We start from the raw sequence: 11207 nt of genomic DNA on the forward strand, positions 1-11207 counted from the left end.
AAGCTTTAAGAAGTGACAAAAAAAGAATCTGGCAATTCCACTTTTGGGTATTTATCCAAAGAAATTGAGAACACTAATTCGAAAGGACAAGTGCATCTTTATGTTCATTGCAGGATTATTTATAATAGCCAAGATATGGAAACCACTGAAGTGTTGTTCATCAGTAAATGAATGGATAAAGAAGATGTGTTACATGTGTATAATGCAATATAACTCAGCCACACACACACACACACAAAAAAATGAAATCCTGTCATCTGCAACATAGGTTGACCTAGAGGGTATTGTTCTGAATAAAACAGGTCAGACAAGAGAAAGATAGAAGTCACATGACTTTACTTATATGTGGAATTTAAATAACAAAATGAATAAGTCAAACAAACAGACTCAGAAATACAAAGAACATATGATGATGGTCAGATGGGAGAGCATTCAAGGAATGGGGGAAAAGGTGAAGGAATTAAGAAGTATAAGTTGATAGTTACAAAATAGTAAAATATAGCATAGGGAATATCGTCAATAATATTGTAATTATGTATAGTGTCAGATGGGTAATAGATTTATTGGGATGATCACTTCTAAGTTATATAAATGTCTAATCACTGTTAACAATGAGAGAAGAGATCAAACTATCTTTTAGCAATTTAACTTTTTTTATTTTATTTATTTATTTTTTTCTTATATTGTTTCTTTCTTTTTTTAAAATCAATCTTTATTGTTCATATTATTACAAAGGTTCCTCATTTCTTCCCCCTTCGACCAGGTTCCCACCCCACCCTCCGCCTCCTCCCCATCCCCCATTGTCCTCATCCATAGGTGCACAGTTTATGTTCAGTCTCTTCCTTCCTCTCTTTCCCCGAGTACAGTCAGTCCACTCCCTTCCCATATCGCCCACTCTACTACAATGAACCGCTATTATTGTTCATCAGGTTTTTCAATCTCCTTTTTTTGTTGTTGTTGTTGTTGTTTGTTTTTTTAATTAATAAACTTTTACACTTCTAAGAATAAATTTTAAAATCTAATAATTTTAAACCTTGTTTTTTTTTCTGCCCTGGGAATTGAGAGCAAACTTGTTTACATGTAAACTTGCCCTTAGGCTATCAAAAGGTGTAGACATTCAAGTGTAAATGGACACATTGTTTAAACATAGCTGCTGGTTGGAATTGGATTACCTGTTCTGGGTGGGAAAGGCTTGCCATTCCCTTTCTCCATTAAAATTAAGGTGTTAGCTTTAAAACCTCTTTTTGGCAAGAGACCTTAAACTTTCAGAACTTTAAATTTTTCAGACAGTAAATCAGTTACTTAGCATTTTCTCAAATCAATAATACCTCCACATGCCCAGGGTATACACTTCACACAAAAGACATTTCCAAATAGATCCACCAACCTCATCCGGGCCCCACACAAGGCACTCACAGATCAACACCCCAGCTCTATACTAACTCAACACATCCAGATCTAAGCCTTCCTCACTTGATTCAGCAGACCCTCAAGTTCCCGCAAAAGTTTCCAGCCATGTCTGAGAGGCAGCCTTGGGGCGGAGGCAGGCGAGGAGCGAGCTGTTCTGGGCCTGGCTGCTCCGGGCCTGGCCTCTGTTGCTCTGGTCCATTCCACAACCAGCTGCTCCGGGTCTGGCCACTGTCACTCCCTACTTGGCTGCTCCGGGCGTGGCTGCTGCTACTCTGGGCCTGGCCACACCCGACCCGGCTGCTCCAGCACGGCCGCTCCGGGCCTGGGTGATCCTGGACTGGCCACCCTGGGCTTGGCCGCCTCCGCCCAGGCCTGGCTGCCACTGCCCCAGGTCTGCCTGCTCCAGGCCTGGCTGTTGCTGCTCTAGTTCTGACTGCTGCTGCTCTGGGGCCTGGCTGTTGCTGCTCCAGGCCTGGCTGCCACTGCCTTGTGCCTGGCCACTCTGGGCTTGGCCGCCGCCATTCCAACCTTCTTTCCTTTTTTTTTTAATACGCATTTATGTTGCAATGTTGGCTGCTGAGTTGAGTTCTGACTTAGTCTTTGATTTTTCAAGATCTTCTTTGTATTCATTCTTAAGTAATTTTACTATCTTTTGCTCTCACTTGATTTCTTCACATTGAAAACTTCTTTGGTTTCTTCCTCCTTGTCTGGAAGCTCAGCAGGTTGGCCTGTGGCACCCCTTTGTTCTCCGTGGGCTCCTGTGCTGCTCCAGTCTGTTGCCGGGGTCGGCGCCGCCCAGGAAGCAGCTCCCAGCCTCGGCTCCATGGCCCGCGCTCAGCGGTTGAAGGCCCAGGGGCACACCCCCCCACCCCCCGGGGGGGCTTTGTCGCCTGACTCCTTGCTGGTGCCCGGCTGGCTGGTGTCCGGCAGGGGCTTCTGCTCCTAGTCGCGTTCCTCCAATCTGGAGCTTTTTTTTCTCCTTCCCGCTAGGGGCGTCTAGCATCAGAGTCAACAGACTGTCCTCTGTGCGCAATGTGCGCAACCCCTGGGCTCCGCTTTTCGCCGTTCCCCCAGGACTCCACCTCACAGCCCCGTCTCCCTCTGCTTGAGCCTGGGTCCCCAGGGATTGGCCTAGAACTGGGGTTCAGAGCAGTCGGGACTGGGGCTCAGCACCGCCAGAGGTTTTGTTTCTTCCCGCCAGGGCAATCCAGCATCAGGGTCAACATTCTGTCCTCTGCACGCAATGTGCGCGACTCTGGGGGCTCTGCTTTTTGCCGCTCCCCCTGGATTCTGCCTCACAGCCCCATCTCCCCCTGCCCGAGCCTGGGTCCCCAGGGTCTGGCCTAGAACTGGGGTTCAGAGCAGTCGATATTGGTGCCCAGCACGGCCTGAGCTCCTGTTTTCGTCCCTCCAGGGCAATCCCGCATCAGAGTCAACATTCCTTCCCTTGTGCGCAATGTGCGCGACTCCGTGTGCTGGGCCTTTTGCCGCTCTCCCAGGACTCCACCTCACAGCCCTGTCTCCCTCTGCTTGAGCCTGGGTCCCCAGGGATTGGCCTAGAATGGGTTCAGAGCAGTCCGGACTGAGACTCAGCACTTCTGGAGGTTTTGTTTCTTCCTGCCAGAGCAATTCAGCATCAGAGTCAACATTCTGTCCTCTGCGCACAATGTGCGCCCGACTCCGAGGGCTCTGCTTTTCGCCGCTCCCCCTGGATTCCGCCTCACAGCCCCGTCTCCCCCTGCCCGAGCCTGGGTCCCCAGGGTGTGGCCCATAACTGGGGCTCAGCACTGCCGGCTCTGTGGTTCAGCCCAGGCTGGGGGTTTTATTTCCTTCCTGCTAGGGAACGCCAGGCAGCACCCAGCCTTCTCCTCCTCTCCGGCTGCGTCCTCTCCGCATGTGCGTGCGTGCGCGCTGCATGTCTCCGTACCTTAGGATTTTTCAGCTCCACTGATTTTCCTTCTGGTTTTCTCTTTCCTTCTTGTTGTCGAATTTTCAGTCAGTTGACTATCTGTAGCTCTGGGCAATGTCCACTCTACATTTTTTTTTTTTTTAATAAATCTTTATTTTTCAGATTATTACAAATGTGATCCTCTTCCCCCCCTCAATTGCTCCCCTTCACCAGGTTCCCACCCCACCCTCTGTCCTTTCCCCAGCCCCCATTGTCCTCATCCATAGGTGCACAGTTTTTGTTCAGTCTCTTCCCGCACCCCCACTCCCCTTTTCTGAGAATCGTCAGTCCACTCCCCTTCCATACCTCTGATTCTATTATATTCACCAGTTAATATTGTTCATCAGATTTTTTAATTCCCTTGGTTTTTATATTCACTTGTCGATAGCTACGTATTAGTTGATCATAATTTTTATCTTTATCTTCTTCCTCTTCCTAAATAACCCCCTTCAGCAATTCATATAATTCTGGTTTGGTGGTGATGAACTCTTTTAGCTTTTTTTTATTTGTGAAGCTCTTTATCTGTCCTTTGATTCTGAGTGATAGCTTTGCTGGGTAGATTATTTTTGGCTGTAGGTTCTTGCTATTCATCACCTTGAATATTTCTTGCCATTTCCGTCTGGCCTGCATGGTTTCTGTTGAGAAATCAGCTGACAATCTTATGGGTGCTCCTTTATAGGTCACTACCTGCTTTTCTCTTGCTGCTTTTAATATTCTCTCTTTGTCTTTTGCTCTTGGAATTTTAATTATGATATGTCTTGGTGTGGTCCTCCTTAGATTCCTTTTGTTTGGCGTTCTGCGGACTTCCTGGACTTGTAAGTTTATTTCTTTTTCCAGGTGGGGGAAGTTTTCTGTCACTATTTCTTCTAGTATTCTTTCGGTATCTTGCTCTCTCTTCTGGAATCCCCATAATTCTGATGTTGGTTCGCTTGAAATTGTCCTAGAGGTTTCTTACACTATCTTCAACTTTCTGGATTCTCTTATCTTCTCCCTTCTGCAGAGGAGTGTCCTCTGGCTCTTTTTGTTCTAAATCTTTGTCTTGATTCTTGCGATCTTCCAGTCTGTTTTTAGGACTTTGTATAATATTTTTTTTATTTCAGACAATGTTTTCTTCATTTCTTGTTGATCCCTTATTATTTCTAGTTGCTCTCTTTTCATTTCCTCATAGGTCTCATTTATTTTATCGGCCTTTTTTAGGATATTATTGAATAACCTTATAACTGTAGTTTTGAACTCAATGTCCAATCTTTTCTTTTCCTCCATCTCCTTCCTTTGTGTCCTTCTTCTTGTCTGCATTTTAGTTGTTTCCCTGATTTGATGGAATAGCTTTGTGTGCTAGGTGTTCTGGTAGAGCCCAGTAGCACAGCCTTCCCAGTTACCTGCGGTGGACAGTCTTGGTGTAGCCCTTTGTGGGCTGTGTGTGCAGTCTTGTTGTTAAGCCTTGCTTATTGTTGGTATCACTGGGAAGCGTTGATCTCCAAGCCAATTGGCTGTGAGGATCAGCAGTGTCTCAGCTAGGAGGGTTTCCGTACTCTGCTTGAATAGGGTGGGGTCTCGGGATGGCACAGACAATCTTTGGTTCCCTGTCAGTCTCGCCTTAGAAAAGTCCTGTTCATGGAGAGTTTTGGAAGATTGGTTGCAGGCGCACGCACCTCTTTGGTAAAGGCGCAGACAAGCTTTGGATTCCGGCCAGTCTCTCCTTAGAGAAAGCCAGCCTCTGGGAGAGCTTCTCTGCTCAGCCACAGATAGGGCGGAGTCTCGGGTTGGTGCAGACAAACTTTGTTTTCCCTTGGGCTCCTCCCCAAGTCCCGCAGTAATGGCCTCTGGCTTCACACACCTCCAAGAAATCTCTGCCCGCTGCCTGACAGTCTCTCCTCTCCCTGTCTGGGGCCGTCTATCAGAGCAATAGGGTGATTCTGTTTTCCTCTCGAACAAGAAAGCCAGCCGAGTTAGCTCTTCGCCCTCTCTGCGCCAGGAGTAAGCCAGTAGTGAACTCAGCCCGGCCCGCCCTCTCTGCATGTAGGGAGTAAGCCAGCAGCAATCTCGGTCCAGCCCTTCTTCTCCGTGCCGGGGGTAAGCCAGGGCCTTTTCGCACACACAGTTCTCCATACCTTCACAGTTCCTGAGGTTCCGCATGCCTTCTCTCTCCTTCCCAGATGGCAGAGCCTGCTCTCAGCTAGCTGTCTGGCGCTTCAGGGCAATGCCTCCCCTGTTTTTCAGTTCTAAATTCAAATTTGTTGTGGTAGGCTGCATTCAGGTGTCTACCCTATGCCGCCATCTTGGTTTCTTCTCCACTCTACATTTTATTTCAATAGTTGTATTTCATTGAAATTGTTGTGTGCTGCCACGGTTAGGTGTCTACCTGAGCAGCCATCTTGGATCCTCTAACTTTTTTTTTAAACAACCAAAATTTATTCACTCACAGTCAGAGGCTAGAAGTGTGAAATCAAGGAGCCAGCTGAGTCACACTTTCTTTAATTTAACTTTTTGAATGAGAATAGATATAACTAAATAAAATGAAAAATTTCAAAGAAATGGGTAGAAAATATGAACATAATTTTATTCCCTAAGTTGTTTTTTGTTGTTACTCCTACTTGAGGATATTCTTCCCATTACTTTTTAATATATTTTTTTATTGTTGATAGTATTACAAATATCTCTCATCCCCCCCTTCTTTCGTCCTCCCAGCTCCCACCCACCCCCATGGGTCTTTAATGCCCTATTGTCCACATCCATAAGCTATGCATATCCTCCTATATAATAAAACAACATGCAAAATCGAACGGGGGAACGACTGGTCGCTATAACACACACTGACCCCCAAGGGGGCAGACTCTCAATGCAGGAGTTGCCCCCTGGTGGTCAATGTGCTCTCACATGGGGAGTGCCACTCAGCCAAAAGCCTGGGTCACAGCTGGACAGCACTAAGGACCCCTCAGGATGTTCAAGTGCTGGCTTACGCCTGCTTGGGGAATGTCTGACTGCCAGCTTAGGCCTGCTCCCCAAGTGATTATGTTGTGCACTGGACCTCTAGTAAGTATATAAGTTCTAAGTATATAAGTTCTTTGGTTCATCTCTTGTCCCCCATCCCCACTTCAAGGTATGTCAGAATGTCCTATGCATCCATGCTTTGGCTCTTTTTAAATATTTTTATTGATTCCAGGGAGGAAGAAAGAGGGAGAGAGAAGTAGAAATATAAATAGTGAGAGACTCATTGATTAGCTTCCTCCTGCATGCCCCCTCCTGGGGATCGAGTCCACAACCTGGGTAAGTTCCCTGACTAGAAATCGAACCTGGGACCTTTTGGTCCATGGGGCGATGCTCAATCCACTGAGTCACCACAACCAGACCTTTGGGTCTTATTTTTTTGGTCAATTAATTTTGTTCATTAGATTCCACAAATAAGTGAGATCATGTAATATTTATCTTTCTCAGTTTGGTTTATTTCACTTATAATATTTTCCAGGTCCATCCTGCTGTCTCAAAGATTAAGAGATCCCTCTTTTTTTAAATTATTTTTTATTGATTTTTTCACAGAGAAGAAGGGAGACGGATAGAGAGTTAGAAACATTGATGAGAGAGAATCATCATTCAGCTGCCTCCTGCATACCCCCTACCGGGGATGTGCCTGCAACCAAGGTATATGCCCTTCACTGGAATCGAACCTGGGACCCTTCAGTCTGTAGGCTGACGCTCTATCCACTGAACAAAACCAATTAGGGTCTGAGATACCTCTTTTTTATAGCTGCATAGTATTCCACAGTGTAAATGTCTCACAGCTTTTTTATCCATTTGTCTACTGATTGGCACTTAGGCTGTTTCCAAGTCTTAGCTATTGTAAATAAGCTGCTATGAACAAAGGGGTACATATTATATATTCTTTGTGATTGGTGTTTTTTGTTTTTTTTAAAATATATTTTATTGATTTTACAGAGAGAGGAATTGAGAGGGACAGAGAGTTAGAAACGTTGATGAGAGAGAAACATCGACCAGCTGCCTCTTGCACACCCCCCACTGGGGATGTGCCCGCAACCAAGGTACATGCCCTTGACTGGAATTGAACCCGGGACCTTTTAGTCTGCAGGCCGACGCTCTATCCACTGAGCCAACCCGGTCCCGGCTGATTGGTGTTTTTATTATATATTCCCAGAAGTGGGATTACTGTGTCAAATGAAAGTTCCATTTTTAATTTTTTGAGGGAACTCCATACTGCTTTCCATAGTGGCTGCAGGAATCTGCATTCCTACCAGCAGTGAACTAGTGTTCCCTTTTTTTCACATTTTCACTAGCACTTTTTGTTTGTTGACTTTTTGATGATAGCCATTCTGACAGGTAATACCTCATTGTGTTTTTAATTTGAATTGCTCTGATAATTAGTGACTTTGAGCATTTTTTCATATCTCTTATATGTCCTCTTTGGAGAAATGTCTACTCATGTCTTCTGCCCATTTAAAAATATAATTATTGCTGGGACCGGTTTGGCTCAATGGATAGAGCATCGGCCTGCGGACTGAAAGGTCCCAGGTTCGATTTCGGTCGAGAGCATGTACCTTGGTTGCTGATCGATGACTCTCTCTCATCGATGTTTCTTACTCTCTATCCCTTTCTCTTCCTCTCTGTGAAAAATCAATAAAATATACTAAAAAAAATAAAAATAAAATCTTTTGAAAAATATAATTATTTATTGTTGAAAGTATTACATATGTCCCTCTTTTCCCCCCATTGACTCCCTCCTGTCTACTCCCGCCGCGCCCCCCCCCCCCCCCCATTGTCTGTGTCCATGGCTTATGCAAGGTTTTTGGTTGGTTACCTCTAACCCAACCACCCTCCCCACCTTCCCTTTGAGATTCTGCACTCTTTTTCATGCTTTCATATTGGACTCTCTTTCACGGCCCGCGTGGAAAGAGTTCCAATTCAGGGTTCAGGTTCTGGAGAAGGGCCGCACACAAATGAAAAGAGACTTGAAGAAATTTAATTTGGCGATTTGGGGGGCCAGGCGGTAGTCCAACTCTAGTGGGAGAACTGCGACTGCTCTGGCCCTGCCATCCCCTTTTATTGAGGCTTAACAGCTGCTTCAACTTAACATAATCTCAACTAAAGGTTAAAGCAATTGAGGTTGTTGACCAGCCTTCCTGGCTTCCTGCCAACATCTCTTTCCCAGCTGAAACTGATTTGGTTTCCAGCACTTTCATGTCTCTGGATTCACTCCGTTCATCAGTTTGTCCATTTTAAAATTGGATTGTTTATATTCCTTTTGTTGAGTTGTATGAGTACTTATATATTTTGGATATTAATACTTTATCAGATTTATCATTGGCAGGTATGTTCTCCCATACAGTGGGTTCTCTTCATTTTGATTCATTGATTTTTTAGAGTTGGAGGGAGGGTGAAAGGGGAAAGGAAGGGGGGGGGAGGAAGAGAGAGAGAGAGAGAGAGAGAGAGACAGACAGACAGACAGACAGATAGACAGACATTGATGTGAGAGGGACAAATGGATTGGTTGCCTCTTACACATGCCCTAACCAGGACCTGGAATCAAACCTGTGATCCAGGTATGTGCCCTGACTAGGAATTGAACCACAAACCTTTGTTGTTTGGGCTGGCACTCTGACCATGGGAGTCACATCAGCCAGGGCTATTCCCCTAGTTTTAAAAGAACTTATTGTTCACTTTGGCTCTAAAAATAATACAGCTCATTGCCAAAAATGCTGAAAAGAAAAATATAAATAATGAAATCAAGATGACCTGTAATCTATTTAAAGAGAACACTTTTTAAAATAAATTCTTTTATATATTTTTTTATCTCTACACAAATATGTGTTGGCATAGTTAAGAACAGATATTACAGATAATTTTACGGCCTGTTTCAATTAACATGTAGTAAATTTATTTTTATATCAATAATTGAAATGAAAAGTCTTTACTTGGAATCTGGATTCAGATTATCTGTGTTAGTATTCCTGCTCCTGTACTTACTAGCTGTGTTACTTTGAATATGCCACTGAACCTATCTAAATTCTTGCTGTTTTAATTAAATAGGAAGTGTAATAGCAAGTTTATGGCTGTTGAATGAAGATTAAATTATAATATAAGTAAAGCATATAGTATAAAACCTGGATAAGAAGAGCCTATTTAATTCATTTACTCAACAAATATTTATCTACCATCTACTTTGTGCATTGTTGCTGCACCAAGCTATGGTATTGAATAGCATAAAAATAAAACATGTTTTTATGGACAAGTTGTGAATAAAATAAAGAAAAATAAAATATGTAATTTATGAAACATTTTATATTAAATAATTATATAAATAAAATGGAGAAAAATAAGATAATATAAAAAAATTCCTTGCTATATCGAATTTATATTTATATTTAGAGTGTGGTATAATACAAAATAAAGATTTCTTTTGTGTTCCCAATTTTTAGCACAGAATTTCTAAATCCCTTGGAATTTCTTTCCTTTTTTTCTTGAATCTTTGTTTATTGATTTTAGGGAAAGAAACATCGATTTTGTTATACCACTTATTTATGCTTTCACTGGTAAATTCTTATATGTGCCCTGTATGACCTGAGATTGAATTTGCAATCTTAGTGTATTTGGATGATGGTTAACCATTTGGCTAGGGCAAAAAAAAACCTTTGGAATTTTGTGAGCCATAGGAGTGTAATTATAAGAAATCCTTTTGGATCACTCCTGGATTTATGCTAATAAAGTGATATATCCTAATAAAGTAAATAAGGTGATGTCTGTTGATAAAGTGACCAGATTTTCTGAAGCCTCTTTAACCAATAAATAGCTTATATACAAGATAGCATAAGGGCTGGACTGGTCATCAGTAAGACCTAGTGATTAGAAAGTGGGACTCTAAACTATAACATCCTAGCCTCTGGTCTGGCCTGCAGTTTGAGCTCTGAAAACTTGAACAGTGAAATTCAATGCAGAGAGGGTGGTATATTCAGAATCCATAGATGATCTTTTGAGTTAGGAACTCAAGAGTGTATAAAGGCAAGCTATGCTACTAACTGCACAAGAGGGAATAAATAATGTGCAGACCTTGAAGTGAGAACCTGCCAGGTGTGTTTCAGGAACAGCAAGGTGCCCAGTGGGGCTGGAGCCGAGAGAATGAAGGGGGTGAGCATATTAGTGAATAAATTCAGAGAGGTAATAAAGACCCAAGGAGGGCTTTGTGTATCAGAGTATAAGAGAAGCCACTGGAGGGTTTTGAGCAGGGTGATGGATCTGACTTTAGTTTTACTAGAGCATATACAGGGAGAGCAGTTAGGAAGTTATTATAAAAATCTATATATAGGTGATGGTGACTTAGAACAGGATGGTGTAGGGAGAAGTTGAGAAGTATCAAATTTTGGATATATGTTTTGAAATATTTCATTTTGTGGTGGTACACACTAAATACCAACTTTCATCATTTTCTAGGTTACAGTTCCTTTGAGTCATCTCATCAATGCCTTCCATTCTCCAAAAAGCACATCATCTGTCAGTGCATCAGTTTCTCAAAACCAGCATCGAGATGTGAGTCCTGAACATGAGGCTCCCAGCAATGAGGTAATGGTTTTTATCCCGGTTGTGTGAGAAAGCATTTTGATTTAGTACATGGTAAACATGTTTGAAGCATTTTTCTATGTTTAGACATTTGTAATGTGATTTCTGTCATCAGCTTAATCTTTAATCTCCTTTGTGATTAAAGATGTCTAATCCTGACTTTATTGTACAGTTAGAAAAGTTAATTTATTTCATTCTTTATAAAAATTTTATATGGAAGTAAACTTGGTATTCACTTCTAGGTTACTACTTGTGTGATACCATGCAGATTTTCTTTTATGTTGCT

At 42.8% G+C, this 11207-nt stretch overlaps 1 protein-coding gene across 2 annotated transcripts in view; it reads left to right on the forward strand.

The window, feature by feature from the left end:
• The window catches only part of YME1L1 (YME1 like 1 ATPase), a 73036-nt gene that overhangs the window by 3405 nt on the left and 58424 nt on the right, over positions 1 to 11207 (forward strand). For both annotated transcript variants that reach the window (XM_045587785.1, XM_036459042.2), the window contains exon 2: positions 10796 to 10924. In XM_045587785.1, the coding sequence (XP_045443741.1) occupies positions 10796 to 10924 (129 nt within the window). The remainder of the gene's footprint in view (positions 1 to 10795; positions 10925 to 11207) is intronic.

The sequence above is a fragment of the Pipistrellus kuhlii genome, unplaced genomic scaffold, assembly GCF_014108245.1.
Source record: "Pipistrellus kuhlii isolate mPipKuh1 unplaced genomic scaffold, mPipKuh1.p scaffold_m20_p_1, whole genome shotgun sequence".
In the NCBI taxonomy this organism is placed as follows: domain Eukaryota; kingdom Metazoa; phylum Chordata; class Mammalia; order Chiroptera; family Vespertilionidae; genus Pipistrellus; species Pipistrellus kuhlii.